The sequence below is a fragment of the Ornithorhynchus anatinus genome, chromosome 15, assembly GCF_004115215.2.
Source record: "Ornithorhynchus anatinus isolate Pmale09 chromosome 15, mOrnAna1.pri.v4, whole genome shotgun sequence".
NCBI classification, from domain to species: domain Eukaryota; kingdom Metazoa; phylum Chordata; class Mammalia; order Monotremata; family Ornithorhynchidae; genus Ornithorhynchus; species Ornithorhynchus anatinus.
The window spans coordinates 17787150-17815134 of record NC_041742.1 but is presented as its reverse complement, the minus strand read 5'-3'; the positions used below and the strand labels follow the sequence as shown (position 1 = coordinate 17815134).

The window sequence follows — 27985 nt, the reverse complement described above, 5'->3', positions numbered from 1 at the left end:
ATGTCTGAAGGAACTGATGCAAAATTTAGAGAGTCCCTCGCCCTCCCTCTCCCTTATGGGGCTCACAGTCTATGTGAGAGGAAGAAACAGGTATTGAGATAAATCAGTGATATTTATTGACTGCTTACGGTCTGCAGAGCACTGTACTAAGTGCTTGTGAGAGTACATTCATTCACTCATACTTATTGAGCGCTTACTATGTGCAGAGCACTGTACTAAGCCCTTGGAATGTACAATTGGGCAGCAGATAGAGGCAATCCCTGCCCAATAACAGGCTCACAGTCTAAACAGGGGAGAGAGACAACAAAACAAAACTAGTAGTACAATTCAGCTGAGTTGGTACAACAGAACAGCGTTGACATTGAGATGAAGAGAACTGTAGTCTTTTGGATATGTGCGTGTTTGCCGAGATTTGGCTTGGATTTGGAATCGGTAGTTATGGTCTCTGTTCTTAGATCTACCGTGAGTTAATGGCCTTGGACTAGTGATTCAATCCCTGTTCTCCCTTCTACTTAGACTGTGAGCCCCATGCGGGACAGGGACTGCGTCTGACCTGATTATCTTGCATCTACCCCGGCGCTTGATGCGTAGTAAGCACTTGAAGAGAAGCAGTGTGGCTTAATGGAAAGAGCACGGGCCTGGGAGTCAGAGGAGCTGGGTTCTAATTATGGCTCCATCATGTGTCTGCTATTTGCCCTTGAGCAAGTCACTTGAGTACTCTGGACCTCAGTTACCTCATCTTAAAAATGGAGATGCAGTCCTGCTCCCTCCTACTTCAGACTGTGAGTCAGTTGTATGTATTGAGCGCTTCCGGTGTGCAGAGCACTGTACTAAGCAGTTGGGAGAGGACAATACAATAATACAGACATGTTCACTGCCCACAAGGAGTTTACAGTCTAGAGGGGAAGACAGACATTAATATAGATGACAGAAATGTGCATAAGTGCTGTGGGGCTGTGACCCTCAGGTGGGACAGGGACTGTTTCCCACCTGACTAACTTGTATCTTCCCCAGCATTTAGAACAGTCCTTGGTACATAGTAATCGCTTAATACGTTCCATAGTGGTAATTATTACTTGAAAGAAGCCACGATTATTATTACCACCCTCAGCTCCTAGAAATATATGCGTCAGTGAAGCCAATGTTTTATAGGCATAGTAAAAGTGTCCCCTGATTTATCTGAAGTGCTGCTCTTAATTCTTTTTAGAGGTATCTCTGCAAAATGAACTTCCTGGTGAGCTTCAGCCCTGCCCTCCTACTAGATAGGAAATTCCCAGGCCACAACAGGAACGTCAGAAGCAGAGCCAGGAGAATTTGGGGACGCTGTGTTTAGTCTGTAAGTTTAGTCCATCTGTCGATCGTATTTAGTGAGAGCTTTCTGTGTGCAGAGCACTGTACTAAGCACTTGAGAGAGGACAGCAGAACAATAGAACGGATACATTCCCTGCCCACGGCAGGCTGACACTGTAGAGGAGTTTAGTCTGTTGTCTAGACTGTAAGCTCATTTGTGGCCAGGGGAATGTGTCTACCAACTCGGTTATACTGTTACATTGTACTCTCTGCACATAGTAAGCACTCACTAAATAACTGTTGATTGATTGGGATTGGTAGTCACTAGTCAAATCTTTTGGATAGGCTGTGGGTCTTGGAGTCCCACAACCGAGGTTTATCCGTCGTTGCCGACGGGAGACTCCATTTATCCAAATTACCTGAAAACAGTAGCGTGGCCTAGTGGAAGGACAATGGGTCTGGGGAGTCGGAGGACCTGAGTTTAATTCTGAATCCGTCATTTTGCTTCTATGGGGCTCAGTTTCCTCCTCTGTAAAATGGGGGCTAAATACCTAATCTCCCTCCTACTTAGAGTGTGAGCCCCATGTGGGACAGGAGCTGTGTCCAACCTAATTAACCTGTGTGTACCCCAGTGCTTAGAACAGTACTTGACACATTGAAACCAAACAGTGGTATTTGAGTGCTTACTGTTTGTAATGTACTGTACTAAGCACTTGGGACGACAGTACAATATATCAGAGTTGGTAGGCACGGTCTCTGCCGAGAACAAGCTTATGCTAAACAATATTGTTATTATTATTACAAACTTAATTGTGTTAGGAATCTTCAATATTGAAGTATTTTTACATTCGGGTGTCTGTAAGGAGCGCTCCCCTGCCCCTCTTCAACATGGTGAATTCCTGTTACCTCTCAGCAGCTACTCCCTGCTCATTTGAGCTGTTGGCAACTTTATAGCTAATGAAGCAACGATCACATATAGGAACGGGCCACTTATCCTCCAAAAGCGATTAAACCTCCAAGGCTTAGAGGGGGGTTTGATTTTAGAGAGCTAAAACACTGGCTAGAAACCTGATTATCATTTTTGAGCCTCAGCTCCATAGTGAAGGTGCTGCCTCCTCGTGGCTGTTTGCTTTGTGTCTGATCTCGTCTTCGATCCGTACCTTTAGCCCAAAGGCCCTCAAATGGTGGGAAGGTAATTTCAGACCAGTCGATGGTATTTATTGAGCGCTTACTGTGTGCAGAGCACCCTGCCAAGCACTTGGAAGAGGACAGTGCAACGGAGTAAACTCTAGACCGTAGAGCTCGTTTGGGGCAGGGGACGGAGTCTGCCGACTGTCGTATTGTCCTCTCCCAAGTGCTTAATACAGAGCTATGAACAGAGTGAGCGTTCAGTAAATACCACTGATGGTGATGAACAGAGGTGGTGGACATGTTTCCGGTCAACAGATCTCACATATGTCCCACTCATCAAAATAAAGGTTTTGCAGGAGCAAGGTGACGTTTGAAATCTGAAAATTTGGTGGGCCATAAAGAAAGCCCTCAGGCACGGCGTGAAGTTACTAAGACCCCTAGAGAAAGGGTGGATGGGAAGGATCGTGGCCTAGTGGAAAGAGCAGGGGCCTGGAAGTCAGAGGATCTGAGTTTTAATCCTGGCTCTGCTACTTGTCTGCTGTATGACCTTGGGCAAATCACGTAACTTCTCCGTGCCAGTTACCTCATCTGCAAAATGGGGATTAAGACTGAGCCCCGTGTGGGACGTGGACTCTGTCCAACCTGACTATCTGGTATCTACCGCAACACTTAGAGTTCCTGGCACTTAGTATGTGCTAAAGAAATACCGTTTTTTAAAAAAAGTCCATCTGTGTACCATTTCACACAAAATCATTAGTCAAAGATCTGAGTAAAAAGTCACAACTTAACAAGTATCATTAAAAGAATGAGAAATAATATTCAGAAGTGATAATGGTGACGGGTAACTATATTATGGATTCCCTCACGCAAAATGACCATATCATATTATCGTCAATCACTGGTATTCATTGAGTGCTTACTATGTGCTGAGCATTGTGCTACTCACCCAGGAGAATTCACAGACACACTCTGTCCGTAATGAGATTATAGTCTGGGGGGGGGAACAGATATTAATATAGAGTAATTCTTAATACATATAATATGTGGAAAGCAGAGTGCTGAGGTAGATGTAAGGAACAAGTCCCTGTCCCACATGAGGCTCAATCTAAGGCTGAGTGGGGGCAATGGGTATTGCATCTCATTTTTACAGATGAGGAAACTGAGGTCCAGAGAAGTGACGAGACTCATCCAAGACCACCTAGGAGACAAGTGGCAAGCAGGGATTAGATCCCACGCCCCCCCCCCCCACCCCCCCCTATTTCCAGACCTGGCCCTTTCCACGAGACTGCACTGCTTTCCTTCTGTGGTGGGCTCAAGCCTTCACAAGAACTGCCCCTTGTCATCATCTATCCACCTTTAATCATGGACGAAAACACCCACACACAATATTGGCACTCTTCCATGTGAGCAGAGAGAAGCAGCAGTGAAGCAGGTGTTGGGTAGAAAATGAGTCGCTCGCTCCTGTGTTGTGGGTTCATGTTCTCTTGGGGGCTCCCGTCATCGGTTATTTCCTGATGGCCTTTCTCCACCCCCATCCCCACCCCCCTTTAAAATGCTCTGCAGTGCTTCCAGAGGCCGCAGACTCGGTTGACAGTCTCTAATCCAGTCCACAGAAATGATCATCTTTTTCACAGACAGGCGTTATTGATTCGTGGAATGTACCCGACCCTTAGGTAACTGTGCCTCAGTTAACTCATCTGTAAAATGAGCATTAAAACTGTGAGTCCAGTGTGGGACAGGGACTGTGTCCGACCTGATTTTCTTGTATCTCCCCCTTGCTCATAATGCAGCGCCTGGTGCATAGTAAATCCGTAACAAATACCATTTAAAAATAAGAAAGATTTGCTTTGGTGCTAGATCGGAAGGGTGACTTTCTGGATAATTTGAGGTATTTTTCCTGCTTTGGGAGATATATTGTGGGTTAAATAGCCGGGCCAGTGATGGGCTAGGGATTTAGTGAAACGACAAAAGCTGATGACAGAGGACTGCCTCAGTCAAGCCGAAGGATCGAGAGGGGCAGCGACACAGCCCATGTATTCACCGCACCGGCTAGATGGCACTAGAAGCTGAAAGAGCGCGGGCTCAACTGCTCTGCTTCTCTTCCAAAATTCAACAGGCTGCTTTTCCTACATTTCTCATTGCGTGTTAAATACGCAGTGCCGTGGGCTGACCAAAGAGATTGTACTTCCCGTCTGAGGAGGGGGGGTGGATGGTGGAATGGAAACGTCAAAGCGTAATTTAGATCCAAGAAGGGGAGATAGCTTAACTTCCCATTTTTTTCCAGGTGTTGGTCAAGCGCTTACTCTGTGCCAGGCACTTAACTAAGCGCTGGGTTAGAGTCAAGCTGATCATGTTGGACCCAGTCCTTGTCCCACATGAGGCTCACAGTCTTAATGTCCATTTTACAGATGAGGGAATTGAGGTGCAGAGAAGTGCAGCGACTTGCCCAAGGTGACACAGCAGACAAGTGGCGGAGCAGAATTTAGAACCCAGGCCCATACCCTAGCTACTAGGCCATGCTGCTTCTGCTTAACTTGTTCTAGAAGATAAGTTCATGTAATGGATCATTTCAACATCACTTGAGTGCTACAACACTCAGTAGCATTGCCTCCAGGGCGTACAATAGGGATTATACAGCGACTGCCTTGAAGTAACTCTTCCAAGTACTTAGTACAGAACTCTGCACATGGTACGCACTAAAATACCATGAATCGATCGATTCAAGGAGTTTAAAAATCTAATGGGGAAGACACTTGAACCCAGGTTTTCAATATTCAGTAGACTAAAGAGTATAAGCATATGTAAAAATGATAGAAGACAAATATCATTAAATAAATAACACATAATGCGCCTACAGGTACGTACTAAATGGATTTGGCTCACCAGGGAAGAAGAGAAATTGGTTATTGCGGAAGTATGTTCAGAGTCATTCTTTTGGTGAAATTTGATTAACACGGGCAATGCCAGTAAGAATTTATGTTTTTAAAATACCGGAATCTAACTTCAGAAAAGTTACCGATTTGGGAGATGACTTGAGGTTTCGGACAGGGTTAAAATTAGTTTGTTAAATACTGGAAACCAGTAATCAGCAATCACCCTTGCTGGAGTGGTAATAATGATAATTATGGTTTTTCTTAAGCACTTAGTATGTGCTGAGCACTGTTCTAAGCGCTGGGGTAGATACGGGGTAATCAGATTGTCCCACGTAGGGCTTACGTAGTTATCAGGAGGAAATATGAAACTGAAAAGTTTTACTTAAGATAACTGTATATCTGTTATCTTTGTCATCTGCTACCAGCGTGGCTTAGTGGAAAGAGCTCAGACCTAGGAGTCAGAGGTCGTGGGTTCTAATCCCAGCTCCGCAACTTGCAGTGAATGTGGAGCACGCCGGAAATAGTAAGGATTTTTTTGGTACCTTTTCTCAAATTCTCCCATTTCCTAGGACGTGGACACTGTGTGGAACGCCTGAATACCTAGCCCCCGAGGTCATTCAGAGTAAAGGTCACGGAAGGGCAGTGGACTGGTGGGCCCTAGGAATTCTGATATTTGAAATGCTGTCAGGGTAAGTGTCTGTTTTGATGATTGTTTCAAATGTTCTCTAGGAACTCTCTCATTCCATCTGTTTTCAGGGGTAGTGCTTTTTCAAAGGTTTTTTTCGGTAGTTACATTTGGAAAACATCTTAGGGTCAACAATGTACTGCATGCTATTAACAGACAGGGTCAAAGTACCTTGCATATTAACTGTGGTGTTAGTGGTATTTATTGAGCGATTACTGTGTGCAGAGCACTATGGTAAGCGCTTGAGGACAGTACAGTCTAACAGAGCTGGTAGACACATTCCCTGCCCACGACGAACTTACAGTCTAGAGGGAGACAGGCATTTAAAATGATGCCAACAGCCCTGTCCTGGCAAGAGGGTCTTCAGGTTACTGGTAGAACAGAAGACCAGGACTTGTGGACAAATCCATAATTTACAGATATATACACGAGTGCTATGGGGTGGAGGATGGGTGAAAATCAAGTGCTTAAAGGGGACAGATTGAAATGTATCGGTGATGCAGAAGGGTGAGGGAGTAAGGGAATTGAGTTTAGTCTGGGAAAGCCCCTAGGAGTAGACTGAATTTTCATAAGGCTTCAAAGGAGGGGAAGGGTGATTGCCTGTGGTATGTGAAGGGGGAGGGAGTTCCGGGCCAGAGGGAGGACGTGGGCGCGGGGTCGGTGTTGGGAGAGACGAGATCACGGTACAGTGAGGAGGTTGGCATCGGAGGAGTGAGGTGAGCAGGCTGCGTTGTAGGAAATCGGCCAGGGAAGAGACTATCTAGTGATACTCACTCACTCCTATCCTCTGCTCTGAGGAGAGAGAGTATCTAGTGAAAATAGGGTTCTTTGCTGCATCCTAAGGACAACCAGGCTCCAAGGATGTGCCCCTTGTCCTTTTATCCTATTTAGGGGACTTACTGAATTATTCTGAAGTATTTACTCCGTTCATATGATGCTGCCCTAGCCATTTGATTGAGAGAGGCGAGAGAGAGAATGAATCAAACACTTTTGCAAGTGTTGGAATTTTGTAAGATTTCTCATCACAAGGTGGCAGCATTTCCAGGCTACAAACTGAAAATTCTGGGTATAGTACAGATTTACAATTTAAAAAAAAATCAATCCAAGGTAAAAGCCAAGGTGTTTTTCTGTAGGTTTTAAGGGTAAAATAAGTATGACCAGTAAATTATAAATGCCTTCTGTTATTTTACTCTCAGTAATTGGGGCATTTCAGTTTAAAAGTAGTTTATCCAATGATGAAAAGAGCAACCAAAGAGTGATCTGCCCCTTTATCTTCTGCATCAAGCAAAGAGCATTTTAGCACTTCATCAAGTGTGACCGAACTTTTTTTGGTGTGATATTGAACAGAGGAGAAAGGGTAATGACGCCCTTCTTTGAACTCCACATAATGTTTAAAGATTTACCAAAACAAGTTTGGTTTGTAATGGTCCATTCCTCTAACTTAGGTGATAGAACAGTCACACTGGAGAGTAAACCTAGGAATTTACTATAGAAGGCTGAAAATATCAATAGGTTCAATAAGGGATTTGATTAATTCTTAGATGAGAGGTCCTTAGTGGACTATTAAGTTATCGGGAGGTTCCTGATGGAAAGGATTCGTGTGAATCAGATTGGCATTTCTTTGTTCTGAGGCACCTAAATTCAATTGGGTAAGTAAATCCTATGTTAGAATACAGGGAACTCCCATGCTAAGATACTTCCTTGATCATCAGTGTGTCACAGGGGAAGGAGAAAGGGAATGTGTCTGTTCTATGATACTCTCCCAAGCTCTTAGTACAGTAAGTGTTCAATAAACACGATTGATGGATGGATGGATGGATTGGAGCCCATTGTTGACTTTAGCTATTTTCAGGCAGTGAAGAAATACCAAAAGATGACCCTAGTTATTCCACTGACTCCCTGATGGTTAAAAGCACAATCCAAAACACAGCATTGGACTCCGCAGTCAAAGGGAGTACACGCTCAGCGTTCCAACAAGCTCTTCTTTCCCTCTTTAATCCCCATCCACACTTCTTATTTGGTTTGGGGCATCACCACCACTCCCCAGTTGAGAGCCAAGTTTCTTCAACGTTTCTCTGAAATGGGGTTTCGTTTGGTGGGGGGGGCTGAGGGGGAACGTGTTATTTAATGATCATGGTACCTGTAAAGCACGTACTATGTGCCTAGCGCTGTTGTAAGGGCTGGAGTATATAAAAAGCCAATCAGGTTGGACACAGTCCCTGTCCCACAGGGTGCTCACACTCTTAATCCCCATTTTACAGATGAGGGAACTGAGGCACAGAACAATTAAGTGACTTGCCACTAAGCCATGCCGCTCTTTGCTCCGAGCACCGACTGTGTGCCGAGCACTGTACTAAGCGCTTGGGACAGTGCAGTGCAACAGAATTGACAGATCTGATCCCCACCACAGACAGCTTACAGTCTTTAGTGGGAGGTGGACTTTAAAATCAATTATGGATAGGGGAAATAGAGAGGAAGCTCCATGTGGGACAGGGATAATATCGTATCTTCCCCAGGGCTTGGCACAAAGTAAGCGCTTAACAAATACCACAGTTATAAGGGTGTGGAGCTCATTATGGGCAGGAAATATATGTGTTATATTGTCCTCTCCCAAGCGCTCTCCTCACGGTAAGCACTCCATCAATACCATTGATGGATTGATTTACTTAAGTGCTGTGGGCTGGATGGAGAATCAAAGCGCTTAGAGAGACACGCACACCAGAGAGGGAAAGCAGCAGCTGGGAATTCCAACAGCAGTTGGAAATAATATACCTTCTGGTCCATCGTACAGATGGCCTCCTGCCTTACCATTTCCAACAGGAGATTAGATGTGTTTTGTCTTTGTCAAGTCGTTCTTTCTAACCCCATGTGTTCAATTGATGTCGCGCCTTGCAAGCCAGTGACATGGAATTTGAGTACATCTTGAGGTGGGATTATTTCAGTATGTGACGAAAAGAGTTCGGGTGAAAGAAATCAACACCACGCAGCAGTGGTCTTCCTAATTCTCGTAAACTGAAACTACCCATTCGTCTTGCTAACAGGTTTCCTCCATTTTTTGATGACAACCCTTTCGGCATTTATCAAAAAATCCTCGCGGGCAAAATAGATTTCCCCAGGCATTTGGATCTCTATGTAAAGTAAGTGAACAGATTCTCTTGTCAAGGGTTTGTATATTTTAAGAGCCTCCTTGATCCAAGTCACACTTAATAGGCAGAGCAGAGACAGCTCTCAGTCAAACTAACAGACGCTAAAGTTGAAAATTACTCTTTTCTGTGTATAATAGAAGTGGTTGCTAGCCATCCAGTTTTAATGGCTATACCACAGTTTTGATCATCTATGTCACAGTTATGTTGGTGTTTAATCTACTCAACTAAAATTTATTTCTATTATTGTCTGTCTCCCGCTCTAGGCTGTAAGCTCATTGTGGGCAAGGAATGTTTCTGTTTATTGTTGTATTCTCCCAGGTACAAAGTACACCACTGTGCACACAGTAATCGCTCAATAAATATGACCAACTGACTGAAAATTAATTTAAAAGACTAGATCTGAAGAACTAGACATTTCAAAATGTTAAAGAACCTTTTTTTATTCATTTTATAAGGCATTTCTCTTGCTGAGTTTGTCTTTGGCCTTACCACTGATTGCTTAAGCAGAGCCCACCCATTCCTCTACCTCAAACAATTTAAATACTTCATTTTTCTTACGCTGCCAGGATTTTACAAGTGTTGACACTCGATTAAGCGTGTAGCATTTGGGTGGAAATCGGGGTGAGTCTGCTGTGGGCAATCCTTGGTAATATTATCCACCTAATTTGCAGCATTCGGAGCTGTAAACCATATTTTTAACGTTAAAAAATGTAATTACCCGGATGTGGTCCGGTGTGTGTTATCTGTTAATGTACCTTTGTGAGATGTACTTTTGAGTGAGTATGATTTCCAAAAGCCTCCTTAGGCCTTAATTGAGCAATTGGGTTTAGAGTTGTTGCAGTGGTGGGCAAAGTTGAAGGTGAAGCTAAAAGGAACCGGTGACAGTACTTTTAAAAAGGCTTTTCAGAACCTGAGGTAGGAAATGCTTTGGCTAATTTAGCCAGTGGCCTCGTTGTTGGCTAAGCAGAATTGGCTTATCAACTGTTGTCGTTCGTTAGGGTGATGCTAAAAAGCGGGGCCGGAGTTGGGTGAATTCCAAATCTCTGCATGTGTTTGGAGCTCTTTTTTTAAATGGTACTTGTTAAGCGCTTATTATGTACTAGGTACTATGCTAAGCATTTGGGGTAGATGAAGGAAATAAGGTAGGCCCAGTCCCTGTCCCCACCTGGGACGCACAGTTTAAGTAGGAGGAAGAACAGGTATTGAATCCCCATTTTACAGTCGAGGAAGCTGAGGCCCAGAGAAGTGAAAGTGCTCTGCACACAGTAAGTGCTCAATAAATGCGATTGAATGAATGAAAACCTTGCCCAAGGTCACACAGCAGACAAGTGGCAGAGCCAGGATTAGAACCCAGGTCTTCTGACTTCGAGGCCTGTGCTCTATCCACTAGGCCATGCTGCTTCTCAACCTTATTCAGCAGACTCCGTTTAGGAAGCCCCTAATGGGGCTGAAATGATCTTAGTCAGTCAATCGGTGGTACTTATCAAGCGCTTAGCAGAATACAATATGACCGAATTATTTGGTAAGAGGGTGGTGTGGCAGGCCCTACCCTTTTTCCTCAGAATCCCTCCTGTGTGTGGCGGGGAGAGAACCATCTCTAAACCCAGAAGGGTGAACTCAAACAACACATTAGGGGTAAACCAAACCCTTTTGCACGAGACCACCCCCTAGCAGTTCTCCCTGTTGTAGACATAAGGTAACTGAGGCAAAGAGAAGTCAGATGGCTTGCCCAGGGTCACACAGCAGGCGAGTGACGGAGCCAGGATTAGAACCCAGGTTTCTCTGACTCCCTGACTCGTGGTCTTTCCACTAGAACATGCTGCTTCTCAGTTCTGCACTGATACTCACTGCTATCCTAAGGACCAGATGCTCAATGCCGAGACCCAGTGCATTTCAGAGCCTCAAAGAGAAGGGCTCTAGGGTTTCTGTGGAATCAGGTGGAATGGGGGACAGCGGAATCTGTGATAGACATTTCTTTTTTCACTGTCAGGAGCACAAGCAGCACAGATTCCCCTCTCCCCGCTCCCCGTCCTTTTTCTCCCCGGCCCCGCTCCCTTGACCATGGTGCCAGAACAAATGATAGCAGGGTCAACCAGTAGTTCCCAAATCCAGATGACTTCTGACCCTAAGGATCAGCCAACATCAGGACTTGGATCCTAAGCCAGGTTGTGAGGCAGAGTCTGATGGACAGATGCTAGATGGGTCACTGCGAGTCATTCTTATATACCAGCCTGGATACTTGAATCTCAGAGATGCATAATTTCTAAATGCTGGCATTAGAAGATAATGGGTCTTTGTTCTGGGCTAGACGAATCTGCAAATTTTACTCTCCCGGGGGAAATAGGAAAATATAAGGAACCCGGTCTCTGGTCACTTTTGTTCCGTAATTATTAAAAATAAAACTATCCCCATCCTTCTGCATTTCTGACAACCTTCAGCCTACCTCTCGTATATCGGGGAAGATGACAGCATTTCTGAATTTTGACATTTCTGTAATGTTTGTTTGGACGTGGGATATTTGAAACATATGGTTTTAACACTGGGCACTCCTGAAGAGATTGGGGTGTGGTTTTGAATCATTAATAATATGTAACTGTGAAGGCAAGGCCCATGTGAGAGATGTTGAGGCCCTTCAGTTCTGTTTACTTAAAACAGACGTCTTCCATTTGGCATTGATAATCAGAGATGCATTTTTCTCTGAGATGCATTATATCCTAAAGGGATATTCGGTCTTCTTATCGATCACTCGCATTTATTGAGCACCTGCTATACACAGAGCATTGTACTAAGTGCTTGGGAGAGTAGAAGATAAGAGAGTTGGTAGACAAGTTCCCTGCCCACAATGAGTTTACAGTCTAGAGGGGGAGATATCCACTAAAATAAGTAAATTATAGATATGTACATTGGTGTCGTGGGGGCGAATATCAAGTGCTTATTATTCTGTTATTTTCCAGTCCAAAAATGATGTTCTCTTAGGGTAAAATCATTTCTCGCTTGTTTACCAAAGCTCTCTACCCTTAGCTGAGAAATGAAGATTTTCATAAGTGCAATAGAAAAGCTTCATAAATATTTAAATCAATTGGATTTCACATGGAATTTATTAAAATGAAAACTGAGTAGTGTAGCAAATTGGGTAGACAGAAATACCATTGATTGATTTTTGCAATGGAGTCTCTACTCAGAGCTTATTACATTTTGCCTTACGAAATTATTTAAAAGCAGTTTTTCTTTATCCCCCCCGCCCCCCCAGGGACCTTATTAAGAAGCTTCTTGTCGTCGACAGGACAAGACGTCTAGGCAACATGAAGGTTGGTATTTGATTCCTCACATACTCCGTGTTGTTTAGAGAAGTCTCAACTGCATGTGTACAGTGTATATTCAGCTGCGTACTCATTTCTTCATTCTGATGCCACGATTTATAAATATTTCGTTGTGTGCCTTCCCGGTTAGAATGTAAGCTCCTGGTGGACAGGGAGTGACTCTTAGGCTTCGGCTGAACCTTCCCAGTCGCTTAATACATTACAGTGCATTGCTTTAAGAAGTAGCACAGCCTTCCAGAAAGAATGGGGACCTGGGTTCTAATCTTGGATCCACTGCTTACCTGATGTGTGACCTTGGGCAAGTCACTTGACTTCTCTGTGCCTGAGTTTCCTCCTGTAAGATGTGGGTGAAATATCTGTTCTCCCTCCCCGCTAGATCTGTAATGCCCATCTGGGACTGGGACTTTGACCTGAATATCTTATATCCACCCCAGTTCTTCTGACACACATGTTCTTGGCACCTAGCAAGTGCTTAATAAATACAATTATTATTGTATTAAGGAAGCCACTGTAAATATTACAACTAATAATACCGGTAATTGGGTATTTTGAGATGCGAAAATGACCTTCGTAATGAGAGAAAAGAGCATGGATTTCTTTGTTTGCAACTAAAACCTGAGGGGCGCACAGAAAAGGTAAGTGACTTGCCCGAGGTCAAACGACAAACAGTTAGCAGAGCTGGGATGAGAACCCAGGTCCTCTGACTCCCTGGCACAGGCTCCTTTCATAAGACCACATTGCTAGAATTTATAATTCCTGAATTCCCTGACCTTGGCCCAGCCTCCCTTCCTTTAGAAGGGCTTAGTGCCTTGGTGAGCACAGGAATTCCCCAACAAGTTGGGAAGTGGCTAATGGTCAAGCGATGAACAAACAATCATGCAGCACCAAATCCTCCTCTGGGCATCAACCCCTGTGGAATTCCTGGGACCAGAGGGCCGGGAAGAATACAGTGGATTTCAGCCACGAAAAGCAGCCTAATGGATAAAGCAAAGAAGTCAGGTGGCGGAGCGGGGATTAGAACCCAGGTCTTTCTGACTCCCGGGCCTCCGGGATGACCTTGGGCAAGTCACTTCACTTTTCTGGGCCTCAGTTCCCTCGTCGGTAACATGGGGATTAAAGACGGTGAGCCTCATGTGGGAAATGGACTTTGCCCAACCTGATTAGCTCGTATCTACCTCAGAGTGCAGTATCTGGCACGTTGTAAGCGCTTAATAAATACCATATAAAACAAACAACCAGTGCACCTTAAGGAGTCATTTCCATATCCAGCAGATGCTCTATTGAGAAGTTATTTGTCTTGGGTCACACAACAGGTAAATGGCAGAGCCAGGAGTCGACCCAGACCCGGGCTCTTTACACTAGGTCACGGCCGCTTCCCACAATGCAGATGAGCTCCCTCAGTCACCTCTTAAATCTAGAAGTGGATTGTGATGTTCAGATGTATTTAGTCTCAACATTGTTTTGTTTTTAGAACGGGGCAGATGATGTCAAAAGGCACCGGTGGTTCAGATCCATTGACTGGGAGGCGGTACCTCAGAGAAAATTGAAGGTAAGAAAGGCAAGTCGCTGAGTGGCAGAATCAGATGGCCAAATACATTTCAACAGTTTCATAAAAAGGCCTTGAGCTTTCCAGATGACTAGTTGCATCGCTATATTGGATGACCATCAACTTGGAAGCTAATGGTGTATTTGTTAAGCACTTCATGTGCCAAGCACTGTACCGAGAGTTGGGGGAACCCCTTTTCTCACGGCAATTCCTGTCTTTTGTTCTCTTCCCCTTCCCCTCCCCAACCAGACTGCAAGTACTGCTTCTCTAGACTGCGAGTTCCTTGTGGGCAGGGACTGTGGCTACTGACTCTGCTGAGGTGGACTCTCCCGATGGATCATATTTATGGAGCGCTTACTGTGTGCAGAGCACTGCCTGAAGCACTTGGGAGAGGACAAAAACATAACAGGCACATTCCCTGCCTGCCCACAACGAGTTTATAGTCTTGACGGGGAGACGGCCATTAGAAATGTTACGGCTCTGGACATAAGTATTGTGGGGCTGAGGGAGGGGTGAGAAAAGGGATCAAATTAGGGTGATGCAGAAGGGAGTGGGTGAAGGGAAAATGAGAGCTTAGTACAGTGCTTTGGAAGCCCTTGCTAAAAACCATCGATTGGGTGATGTGATTAATCCATTAGCCTCACTTGGGCACTATGGGAGTCAGAAACCATTAGGTCAATTTACTGAAAATGCTCTGGTGGAAGCCCGAAACCTCGCCTGTCTTTTCCCCTGCTGATGTTTATCTCCCCGGGGGTTCTCTCGCTCAGCCTCCTATAGTGCCGAAGGTATCTAGCGATGGGGACACCTCCAATTTTGAAGCTTATCCTGAAGATGACTGGAACAAGACTCCTCCCGTGCCTCCTAAGGACATGGAAATCTTTAAGAATTTCTGAAAGGTAGATCGATCTTGGTTACTATTCTTCCAATGAAACCTTCAGTTAGTGTTGTGTGCGAACAGCAAACCCATTAACCCAGCTCTGCTGCCTGTCTGCCGGCTGACCCTGAACAAGTCACTTCACTTCTCTGAGCCTCAGTTTCCTCAACTGCCAAACGGGGATTCAGTACCTGATTTTCCCTCCTCAAGACTCTGAGCCCCCACGTGGTACAGGGACTGTGCCCGAGCGGATGAATTTGTATCTACCCTAGTGATTTGAACAGTGCTTGACACCTAGTAAGCGCGTAATGAATACTGTAAAAGCAGCCAGCGATTTTTCAACATTCAACTCGAGAAACACTCTGGGTGATTTTTCTGTCGGAAATCTTCCCGAAAGATGGCATGACCCCATGTGCCGAACTGGGATTAGAACCCAGGTGTCCTTATTCCCAGAGCCCTGCTCTTCCATTGGACCACCTGCAATACCAAGGGGGCATGGAGGGGACTTGAGAGCATTAGCATCATCTTTAAAAATGAACAAGTTTCTTTCTCTCTCTCCTCCTCTCTTTCTCATACTATAGACAGTACATAGGACTACTGAAGGAAAAAAGTATATTTCCCCAGTGAACCAATTTGTAAGAAAAAAGCTAACCTTTTTCTCTAAATTTATATTCTTTTGTGTTAGGAACTGGAAGATTGAAGATAGGAGAGAGTTTGGGGAAGAGCAATCTGCATGGAAATGGAGCAGATCCTCATTGAGGATGAGATTTTCCGTATTCGTGTCTGCACATATTTATATAAAGAGCTCAGCGGGCAGGTGAAGTTGACTTTGAACAGTACAATCTGGCATTAGTTCGGTCAATGCTGTTACCAAGCATCTACTCAGTTGTGGATCCATGGATTATATTGTTTTGTTCATTTTAATTTATATTCTAGTGTTTCCTGCTCTCCCAGATTATTTTGCTTAATTATATCGTAGACTTAACTTTATAAGTTTATACTAAACTGTGTCATTATAAGCACAAATTAGTATATATGTATATAAAGAAAACAAAATGACTAAAGCACAGTGGCTGTGCAGAGATGTAAATGTTTGTACTTTGCAGAGTTTATGATTTTATTTTTCAAGCAATTTTTTTTTTAAAGAGGCAGTTCTCTTGGGGGGACAAATCTTAAAAGAAGTAAGTTTTTTCATCATCTTATATACATTTTATAATTCTTTATAAAAAAAAGCCTAAAAAAAGACATACTTAAAATGTCCAATACTTCATGTTTGCATCTGTAGTACTTGAAAGCAGAGGAAAGGGAAAGAAGGCATTTTCGCGTCAGTTCTAGAACTTGACACATTTAAGGTGTCCACTGCGCAAGCATATTGGAACCATTTCCTGTGTCACCGTGTCCTGCAACTTCATTTTTTTGATGTGTGTGTGTGCGCACGCACGCGTGCATGTGGTGGGATTTCCACTAGTTTCAGACTGAAAGCTTAACTCGGAGGCTTGAAATCCAAGTGTACATACATGGCTGGTAACGGACAAGTTTGTGTTTAACATTGGACTCTGCCGACTGTGGTTTCTTTTGTATGTTTACTTCATCCCTTTGTGTTTGAGGGAGAGGGAAGGATACCCAAAAGAATACTCTCCTCAATGTAAGCATAACTGGAAGCATTTGGGTTAACTTCAAGTCTTTCTCCACAGGGCGGTGGTTTATGTCTGCCACTGAGGCCCTTGGTGGGTGAAACAGGGTTATCTCTCAGATATTTGTCAGTGGAGGCTAGCGAGGTGTCTGAAAACATGAAAAGTTCAGAAAACAGAGCCAGTGGCAGAATTCCAATTGTCATCCCTAGCCAAGAGAAACCAGTGTTCCTATGTAGCTGAGATGGTTGTCGACCTAAAGAGAAAACCCTCTACCCAAACCCCTCTGACATCCCTTCACATCTGCCTCTCCTCCACTAGAGGACTGGGTGGCCTGAAAGCCTTGGCAATGATTAAAATTCTCTCTCACACATCAAAAAGCTAGTGAGAATTTTTTATGTATTTGTTAAGAGCTTGGAATGTGTCAAGCACTGTTCTAAACGCTGGGATAGGGATGAGATAATCAAGTTGGACATCGTCCCTCTCACAGTCTAAATTGGTGAGAATTTAATCCCCATCTTAAAGCTGAGGGAACAGAGGCAGAGAGAAGTGACTCACCCAAGGACTCACCAAAGAAAAGTGATAGATGGGGGAATAGAACCCAATTCCTCTGAGTCCCAAGCCCATGCGTTTTTCACTAAGACACGGGTTGGTAAATCTAGTTTGACACATTCAGGTGAGGAACTCTGTCTCCCCCAAAGCGGTGTGTGCTGTGTTGAAGCATATTTCCAAAGCTGAGAAGCACCAAGGGCTTGGAAATGTGATGCAGTAGTTTTCTTGGGCTAGTAGGGTGCTGGTTGGAATCCCAGAGAAAAAATGCAACCAATCAATTCATACACTTCTCCTAATACCCATTTTACCCCACAACCAAATTCTTAGTCACCGGCAGGAAAGCCATCCAGAGATCCTGAAGAGACCTCGAAGGTAGCAATTTGTCAGTTCTATTTGAGCGTTTATTGTCTGCAGAACACTGTACTAACTGCTTGGGAGGGTACAACATAAGACACGTGCCCCGCCTGCAACGAGCTTAGAGGGAATTTACACTCTCTTTCGACCAGTGTGATCTGTATTGCAAAATTTTTCACCTCATTTGGAGGAACTTGGATCAAACCCTTAGTCTTCCATAGCTTGTGGTGATCTCTATGGCGTGAAGAGATTGGCTTTTAAATGAAATATTGAGTAGCAAATATTGGACTTCTGATGCTTCAGGAAAATATCTGAGTTTCTGTTGGTGTAGTTCGCACAGTGGCTGAGGGGTTCCAAAGTCTTTTATGCCTCAAAAACAGCAATTAAATCTATTTGTTTCTCAGAAAATCTTTAACACAAGCTAAGGGATTTGTGTCTGCTTTTAAATAACAGATATTTGTGAGAGAGGATTTTTGCTTGGAAGGATTACCCCTGGCTGGAGGGAAAAATGGTAGATTGTTTTTAATATTCCCAGAGTTACTCACTCAGTTCTTATCTCCAATTCCTTTGGTATTGCTAAAACTGGGCCCAGAGTGACTGATCATTTAACTGCCCGAGCTAAAATGTAACTGAATAATTTTAACTTTAATCCAGGAGAGTCTTCATCATCCATTCGAACTTTTGGACCCAAAACTACCGGAGAGTCTAGCCAAAGTTTAGCCTTCTTTCATCCCCTGGCCCCCTTTTTTTAATAGTATTTGTTAAATGCTTACTAAGTGCCAGGCATTGCAGTAAGCACTGAAGTAGATCCAAGCTAATCAAGTTGGACCCAATCCGTGTCCCACATGGGGCTCAGGCTTAGCTCCCATTTTACAGATGAGGAAACCGAGGCACTTAAGTGACTTGCCCAAGGTCACAGAGCAGACGAGTGGTGGAGTTGGGATTAGAACCCAGGCCCTTGACTCCCAGGCCTATGCTGCTTCTCATCTATTCATTTCAAATTAAATTTTGAAATTTTATTCCGAGGGAACTGTTCCTCTTCGTTTATTATGTAGAATGCTTTTGTGGTGTGTGATTTAAAAACGTACCCAAGTGTGATGACCACCTTCGGGTCACTTAATATTCATGAGTTGAAATGTGTTACAGCATCTGAAAGCCAGTGCCTTACCGCTGGACAGAGTCACGGGAAATAAGTATCGAACATGGCCTGCACCGTTCTATGGAAATGAAATCCGTCCATTTGGGTTGTAAAATTGAGACATTAAAAAAAATTCAAAGACAGTGAGGGGTGTTAAACACCTCTTTGAGGAGTCTTTGAGTGCCTTTCAGATTTTTTAAGTGCCACTTGTTAACTCTTCTTTAACAAGCCATGAATTGCCATGTGAAATTATGATAGGGTTACATGTAAAGACTGGTGATAACAGTTCATAAAAACCTGGAGAAATAATCAAATGGAAGTTGACAAATTAGTGGAGCGTGCGTCTGATGTCTGACTACCGGTACGTGTGTATTAGTGAAAGCTCACTGTGGGCAGGGAATGTCTACCATCTGTGTTGTCCTTTCCCAAGCGCTTAGTACAGTACTCTGCACACAGTAAGCGCTTAATAAACAGCTCCTCCTCTAGATTGTTAGCTCCTTGTGGGCAGGGTCGGTGTCTGCCAACTCTGTCGGATTGTACTCTCCAAGCGCTTGTGCTCTGCACAGGGTGAGCGCTCAAATGCCACTGATGGATTGTGTGATTGTGCAAAACAAACCAGGAAAGAGGTGGTACGTCCAACATTTGTACACAAGTACAGTTATAGTGAGTAATCTTTGCAAATTTGCAGTATTTTATAAAGTGAGTACTACAGTGCAGTTTACCATGAGATGCCTAAATGGCAACAGTTGGTGTATTGGGCCTCTCCCTTTCTGCCTCCATCTTTATGTGTCAAGCCAAGAAAGAGAACCACAATTGAATATGCACTGTACACCACATATGCAAGAGACTTGGAATCCCCTCAAGACAGAAGCTAGAGCCTTCTCTTCCCGCAGCACCTGATTGCCATTTGCTGGCAGTGGATGTGCTGCTGTTTCTGTTTTGATGTCCAACTAATGGAGGAAATAAAGGGAGGAGCGCTATCAGGCTTTATTTAACAGGCTCACGGACTTTCCTAATATAGCTCCAACCTGGAATCGTATATACGTTTGGAACGGTAGCTTGTTTGTTTTTATATGCTTTTCCGGATGAACTCTTTTACCTTTCTTTGCCTGGAACTATGTTTTTAAATGCCAGTGATTTTTTAATTCTACCAAATCTTAAAATTCTGAGCCATTCTAATATGTCCTAAAATGGATAGGGGAAGTTGCAGTTAGCATTTATATACATGATCTAATTTGCCTGTGTCTACCCTAAGCTCTTAATTCTGTACTTGGACTGGGCACTGTGGTCATCACCAACCGTCACCAACTACTTAATCTTCATCTCACCCTCTGTTAGTTCTCATGCTCCGGGTATAGCCTGGAATGAATTCTCTCGCCTCGGATGCCTCTTGTATCCTACACGCATTGAGCAGTTGCTCACCCTAAGGCTCATTTTCCAAGAATAGTGGGGATGTCTCCCTGTCACTTAAGGGAGCAAAACCCCCCACTTAGGAGACCTCACAAAAGTACACCAAACATCTTCAGTAGGTGGTGGTTGTTTTTTAAGATCAAGTTTATGGTTTAAAGACACAGATTGTACTGTAAATGCAACGGCCTAGTAATCCAACAGAATTTGAAATTAGGTCAAGGATTCGCTTGGGATTATTTTCTAGTAAATGTTTTACTGGCTTTCAACTACTGCATGATCTTTCACTGGAGAAATAATAATAGTAGTAATAATAATTATGGTACGTAAGCGCTTAATGTGTGCCAAGCACTGTTCTAAGCACTGGGGTAGGTGAGAGTTAATCAGGTTGGACACAGTCCCTGTCCCACAAGGGGCTCACAGTTTTAGGAAGAGGGAGTGGGATTTAATCTCCATTTTGCAGATGGTGTAACAGGCACAGAGAAGTGAAAAGACTTACCCAAGGCCCCACACAGCAGACACTGGCAGAGCTGGGATTAGAACCCAGTTCTCTCACTCCCAAAGGAGGCATTCAAGTCGTATTTAACTGAGGATTGGAAAGCAATTTGAGACATTTTCATGCAGTGCTTAAAGAGGTAGGGTTTTTTCAGATTTAAAGAACCCTAGCATGATTCCTTTTGTACTGCGTCGAAGACAGACTTGCCATGAATTGCACTATTCTGTGGCAAACCCAACGGCTTGATAATACATTGTACAGTAGCTAATGGTAGTTGTCACAGGTCACCCTACTAAAAACCTAGTTTGAACTGCTTCATTACAAGGGTATCTATCCTATGCCCCTGTCCTAGTGTGTGGTGTTGTTGTTAATCTTAAAATCATGTGTAAAAGTACTGTTAAGAGTCAAGTCAATTCATTGCACATTGAAAAAAAATCACTGTGATCTGTATATAAACCTTAGTGGAATTTTACTGCTGTTTAATTTATGTACTACCCGTTGATTCTGGATTCATGGAATAAACCTTTATATCTTTTTAAATGTCTAAATGGAGTGTTTCTACTTACATTCAGAAAAGTGCTGTCTCCCAAATACAGTAGGAATCTACTACACTGCTGAAGTTTGCCAGATTCTTTCCCTTTTAGGTACTTTGATCTTTCCTCATCATCAACGGTATTTGAGTGCTAACTATATGCAGACCACTGTACTAAGCACTTGGGAGAGCATTGTCCAACAGAGTTAGCAGACCCCTTCCCTTCCTACAATGATTTTTGTAGAATATGGTCCTGTGTCCAAGTCAGAGGAATACTTATTGAATAGAGATCCTCTTAGCTGGCAATGGAAGAAAATACCGTTATTATTGAGAACTGAAAACATGCCGAGGCTTTGTGGAATAATAAATAAAACATAGCAAGAGACGATTCTCACTAGCCCATGATGTGGGAGAGTTTATGGTAGTAAAACCTATGTAATTTGGTCACTGGTGAAAGGACTGAGACTCAAGAATTTCATATGTTGTAAGAGGCGTATACACACACATTACATAACCATTCATCTCCAAATAAGTATCGACAGTAAGCCAACTCCCTTGGAAAGACTGCTCCAAAGACCCTGAAACTCTGCTCCTAGCCACGGTAACCTACTGATCTTGGTTTTTGGTTTTTATGATGTCTTTGTGTTTTATTTCTTCTCTCCTTATGCCTCTGTCTCCAGTCCCCTCGCCCATATTTTCAGGTTGAGTTTTTTCCCCTCCATAGGTCCTGAATCCAGAGATCTGGTCTAATAACCACCTGTGTAGTCTTTCCCAGCTACTTAGACTGCATTAAACAGGAGCTCCTGGCAGTCTGCTTTACAGTACTCAATCAGCTCATCCCCTCTTATCTTATCTCACTGATTTCCTGCTCCAACTCAGCCCCCCACACTCCCCTAAGGCCAGCCTACTCACTGGTCCGTGCTCTTCACCAACCCCTCACCCCCTTCCTGCCTCTGGCCTGGAACCCCCTCCCCCTTCACATCCGACAGAAGATCACTCTCCCTGGCCAGAATACTAAAGTCGGTTTGGACAGCTAAGTAGATTGCAATTACTCTCCCCCAGCTTCAAAGCCTTATTAACAAATACCAACATTATTATCATCATTATGATTATTAAAGGCACATCTCCAAGAGGCCTTCCCAGACTAAGCCCCACTTGTCATCTCCCACTCCCTTCTGCATCGCCTTGATAATGCTCCCTTTGCTCTTTCCCCCTTCCAGCCCCACAGCACTTAGGCACATATCTGTAAATTTATTTATATTGATGTCGGTCTCCCCTCCCCTAGACTCTAACCTCATTGTGGTCAGGGAATGTCACTGTTGATGGTTGTGCGTTCCCAAGCACTTAGTACACTGCTCTGCACACGAAGCGCTCAATAAATACGAGTGAATGAATGCTGGGAGAGACTGACTCGATTCCAGGCCTTTTTCTTTAAGATCCTGTCTCGTAATTTGAAGTCTGTTTCGCTCAGTAAGTGACACGGAGGGACCACAGGAGACGCAGGTTTTGAGACTTATAAACTACGCCTGCGAAAAGGGCCAACAGCAGCTCTGGGAAAGGACTTCTAAAGGATGAGACAATTCACGACAACTTCCCTTCAAGCTTTTCACTTCGCCACCAGAAAGAATAAAATAAAACGAGATCGGATTCTCTCTGCATACTGTGATTCTGATTTTGCTGTGAAGCCAGCTAGAATGAGAAGGGATTACAAACATCTTTTGACCAGATGAGTAGCTGTTAAAAAAATCTTAAAAATATTCAAACTTGATTTTTTTTTTAATGATAAGGATATGAATTTTCAATTACAGAGAATTGGCCCAGCTGAGTTAAATGAAATAATGCAAATGCTTGACTACCTAGAAAATACCACAATTTACGATCAAAAGGTTTCTAGTAATAATACTGGCTTTCTTCTTTGGAAAGGTACTGTTCTTTTCTTCCCAAGGATCTGTTGAGCACTCACTCTGTGGAGAATACTATACTAAGCGCTTGGGAGAGAGTCCCGGCTCCGCCACTTGTCTGCTGCGTGACCTTGGGCAAGTCACTTCACTTCTCTGGGCCTCAGTTACCTCATCTATAAAATGGGAACTGAGACTGCGAGCCCTATGTGGGACAAGGGACTGTGTCCAACTCGATTTGCTTGTATCCCCCCCAGTGCTTAGTGGCGCATAAGAAGTGCTTAACAAATACTACCATCAGTAGTAGTAGACACGATCCCTGTCCTCAAAGAACTTAAGATAACATGGGAGAGACCCTAAGTTCCTTGTGGGTAGAAATCGTGTCTACCTTGTCTGTTGCAGTATATGTTCCCAAGCGCTTAGCACAATGCCTGCAGGCAGTAAGAACTCAATACCACAGATTGATGATTAAAATAATAATTCAGCTAGGGAAGCGGCAGGGTTTAAAGAGATGTAGGTTAAGTGATACCAGAGATCGGGGGTTGTAACTAGTCATGTTTTGAGCACTTACTGTGGGCCGAGCACTGTACTAAGCACTCAGGAGAGTACAACATACCAGAGTTGGTAGCCCAACTGCTTTGCCACAGAAGTGCTGCAAAAGGAGAAAAAAGGGTGGGGAGCTGTGTGATTAACCAGAGAAGGCTTCCTGGGGGAGGTGAGTTTTTTTAGAAGGGCCTTGAAGATGGGGAGAACAGTGGTCTGCCAGCTGTGAAAGGGGAAGTAGTTCTGGGCAGAAACCCGGTAGACAGGAAGCTCCTTGTGGGCAGGGAACATGTCTATCAATTCTATTAAGCTCTTCCAAGCGCTTAGTACAGTGCTCCTCAGTGACCTAGAGGATAGAGTACGGGTCTGGGAGTCAGAAGGACCTGGGTTCTAGATCCCGGCTCTGCCACTTGTCTGCTGGGTGACCTTGGGCAAGTCACTTCACTTCTCTGGGCCGCAGTTCCCTCATCTGCAAAATGGCGATTAAGACTGTGAGCCTCACGTGGGACAACCTGATTACTTGTATCTACCCCAGCGCTTAGGTCAGTGCTCGGCACATAGTAAGTGCTTAACAGACACCATCATCATTATTATTACTACTGTCCTGCTTGGTAGCCTTAGACAAGTTATTTAACTTTTCTGTGCCTCAATTTCCTCATCAGTAACATCGGGATTCATTCCCTGCTTTCTTCCGCACTAAGACTGTGAGCTCCATGTGGGACAGAGTGTGATTTTCTTGTATCTATTCCAGGGCTTGAGACACAGTAGGTGCATAACAGGTACGATAACGATCATTATACCATACCGTCACCTCAAAAATGACCAACGCCAAGAAGGACTTACCCAGAGTCACGCAGCGGGCAAATCGAGGGAGTTGGGATTAGAGCCCTCGGGCTCCATTCCGCGGCCTGTGCTCTTTCCGCTAGGCCAAACTCCTTCCCAGGGCAGAGGCGGCCTGGCTTGTGGTCCAGGAAAAGTGGGTGGATTCTGTGGAAACCGAAGGAAGCATCATGGACTCCCAGCTGGGTGTGCCTCCTTCCCCACAGACAACTCCCACCGGTGTCCGCCCCGGCCCTGCGGGGGTAGAGGGGAAGGAGATGTGGGGGTGACAGCAGCCCCCCACTCCTCCCAGGCCTGCTAGAGCAGAGCCACGCACCAGGAAGCCTGCAGCATCCCTCACTCCCGATCGCCTTCCCAACCTCCACGCTGGCTCTGAGGAACCGGTTTCTCGTAAATGTGGTTGAGATTTTTTAACGGCAAACAGCTGTTCAAACAGCTGTCCTCTGCAAGGGATTGGCCATCCTTTTCCCAACCTGGGGTGTGGTGGAGTTGAGAGAGGGCCCGGTTAGCTGAAAGCAGGTCCTTGGGATTTGACGTGGGAGATCTGAGGCTCAGGCTCATCTCCAGTATTTCTCTGCCTTTTCTTTCCTATGCTTTGCACATGGGTTTTCATCTGGCATATGGATGCCTGTCTCCCCCTCTAGACTGGAAGCATGTTGCGGGCGGGGAACGTGTCTGCCAACTCTCCCAAGCGCTCAGTTCACTGCTCTGACCATAGGAAACGCTCGATACGTACTACTGAGGAAAGACGACTTCAGTGCCACAGTCAGCTTGGCCTCCAATACTGCTGCACTGCAGCCAATGTTGCAAAACACTTGATGATTCACAGAGATGAAGCGGATTGGCTTTGTGGCTCTCAGAAGCTGGAAAAAAGGACATTCATTATACTTTTTTGGAGAGCAATGTCTTCAACTCTGCCTCTGATATTAAAAATAAATGCATTTTCTTCAGAGGTGCTGCCAATTGTTTCTTCGACGAGGCATGTTCATTGTGTTATCCACTTTGATTCAATTCTATAGTACTTATTGAGCCCCTACAGTGTGAATGACTGTGATATTTCCTGGGCACTTTACTATGTGCAAAGCACTGTACTAAGAACTTGGGAGATGATAATCCAACAGAGTTGGCAGACACACAACAAGCTTTCAATCAATAAGAAGGGAGTGACTTTGCACAAAAGCTTGGCCTGGAGAGACAAGGAGGTGAAAAAGGACACGATATGAGGCTCTCTAGAAATTGCTACAACATGACGAGATACAACCACGTCCCTGATGCCCGTCTACTCGTTTTGTTTTGTTGTCTGTCTCCCCCTTCTAGACTGTGAGTCCATTGTTGGGTAGGGATTGTCTCTACCTGTTGCCGAATTGTACTTTCCAAGCGCTTAGTACAGTGCTCTGCACACAGTAAGTGCTCAATAAATACGATTGAATGAATGAAGCTTTTTTGTGCCCGATGTGAAGGGAACCTCATCGATTCTTTCAGACACACACGTTCATAGGTGAATTTCCCGCCGAGTGCTGTCTTCTTCGAACACCAAGGCCCCCTACCTACTTTTGCTTACTGGGTATCTACTGTGTGCAGAGCCCTAAGCTCATAGTTGGGAGACAACGAGAGAATTAATAGACCTGACCCCCTGCCCAAATGGAGTTACAATCCAGCCGGTCAGTCGATCGTGTTTATCGAGCACCTAATGCGCGCAGAGCACTGAACTGAGCACTTGGGAGAGGACAATATAACAAGACACAGACTGCCCTGCCCACAACCAGCTTTCAACGAGAGAATCTAGTGGGCTTTGAAAATGTATATGAGTGTACACTGAGAGGACATCTAGATTGATAAGACCCGATTTTGATGGAGTTTTTTCCACTTCCCCAAATGAGGATTGGAAGAAATTTGGAACTACAGCGGAAAGCTGAGATCACTGCTGAAAAAAGCAGGAACATCTGTTAAAATCCTGAACGCCTCGTTGCCTGGGAAATTCAGCCATGAAGCCTCTGTTTGGGTAGGCGTTCTTCCCAGGTGACGCGTGGATTCATCGGAAAGTATTTGGGAACCACGCTCAGGGAATAGTGACTCTCTTTCCTGAGGGAAAGTGACAACTTTTTTTTCTTTTAATGGTATTTGTTATGCCCAGTATATCCACACTTACCCCAAAGAGATTTAGTGCCTGGAACTTGAACAGGATTAAGGAGGAGCAAAAAATACTTGATTATTTCCATCTTTTATGAGCTCTTTTGCCTCCTCTCCTCCTGGATTTTTTTTGTGTGATATATTTTAAGTGCTTCCTACATGTCAAACGCTCTCCTAAGCACTGGGGTTAAAAAAAAAATCAAGTCAGGCACAGTCCCTGTCCTACGTGTGGTTCACAGTGTCAGTCAGAGGAAGAACAGTAATTTAATCCCCATTTTATACCTGAGGAACCTGAGGTACAGAGAGCTTAGATGACTTACCCAAGGTCACCCAGCAAGCAATTGGCAAAGCCTAGATTAGAACCTGGGTCCTCTGATTCCCAGGCCCATGATCTATATCTTAGGCCATGCTGCTTCTCTGGGCTTTGGTATTTCAAAGTATTCCACACCCTGTCATCAGAGTGTGTTCTCCACTGGTTCCCCAAGGAAACATTTACCAGATTGATATTCTTCCCATTTTACTCAGTCCCCCCCGACAATTAATTTACTGTAGTTAGCTTGCAAAACTCTGTCAAAAGACGGTGGCCGTTCCTGTTTAACCAAGGGGGATCGCTGATGTCCTAACTTCCCATTTGTCACCAAGTGCTCACATGCGTGAGTTGGAAGAGTGAAATTTAGGACAATGACCTAATTGTAGGGTTGGGATTCCCTGTGGGAAAAAGTTAAGATAGCTCATGCCTGTCCTGGATTTAGCAAATGAGCCCAAAACCTCCTCCCAAAACTCCAAGTTTTGATTGTAAAACGTCTGCATCACCAGTACGACAGTTATTCCATGAGTAGTTGAGGTTTGTTCTCTCTGTCCAAACCTGATTGGCTGACTAGATCAGAATGATAAATCTGGCGCAAAAATTCCAGACTTGACCTCTCGTTCAGAAAAAGGAAAAAAGATTTTAACCAGTTTGTGCTTATAATTTATAATGAGAAGCAGCGCGGCCTAGGGGTTAGAGCCGGGGTCCGGGAGTCGGAAGCCCTGGGTTCTGATCCCAGCTCTGCCAACTGTCTGTTGTCTGACCTTGTGCAAATCACTTCACTTCTTTGGGGCTCGGTTTCCTCATCTGGAAAATGGGGATTGAGAATGTGAGCCCCATGTGGGAGGCGGACTGTGTCCAACCTGATTGGCTTGTACCTACCCCAACACTTAGTCCAGTGCCTGGCGTATAGTAAGCACTTAACAAATACCATGAAAAAGTAACCTGAAACAGAGGTGAATCCTGGACCTGGTGCATTCTCATCTTCCAAATAAATCACTCACGGTGAACCCTAACATTAAAGCGAATGGAGCCAACAAGTCAATGGATTCATCCAACAGTCAATCAGTGCTATTTACTGAGCGCTGACTCTGTGCAATCCACTGCCTAAAGGGAATGAAATAGAGGAGCAAGAAAAACTTGGCAAAGGCTGAAAGAAACTTTCACACCAACATTCATTCTCTTGACTATCAGGTTCGTCCCGGAGGAAAGAAAGTGATGGCTTTGTGGTGGAGAAACAAGTTCAGAGTGATCGGCTACAACTTCCAAACGAGGGTTCATCCCTTTGACAG

The 27985-nt window shown here is 44.4% G+C and overlaps 1 protein-coding gene across 1 annotated transcript in view; it reads left to right on the top strand.

Annotated features, from left to right (window-relative positions):
- The window catches only part of PRKX (protein kinase X-linked), a 46951-nt gene extending 30863 nt beyond the window's left edge, over positions 1 to 16088 (top strand). Inside the window, exons 4-9 of the mRNA XM_029080100.2 lie at positions 5864 to 5983; positions 9021 to 9116; positions 12376 to 12433; positions 13917 to 13994; positions 14759 to 14887; positions 15551 to 16088. Of these exons, the coding sequence (XP_028935933.1) occupies positions 5864 to 5983; positions 9021 to 9116; positions 12376 to 12433; positions 13917 to 13994; positions 14759 to 14884 (478 nt within the window). The 3' untranslated portion in view covers positions 14885 to 14887; positions 15551 to 16088. The remainder of the gene's footprint in view (positions 1 to 5863; positions 5984 to 9020; positions 9117 to 12375; positions 12434 to 13916; positions 13995 to 14758; positions 14888 to 15550) is intronic.
- The last annotated feature ends 11897 nt before the right edge of the window (positions 16089 to 27985 follow it).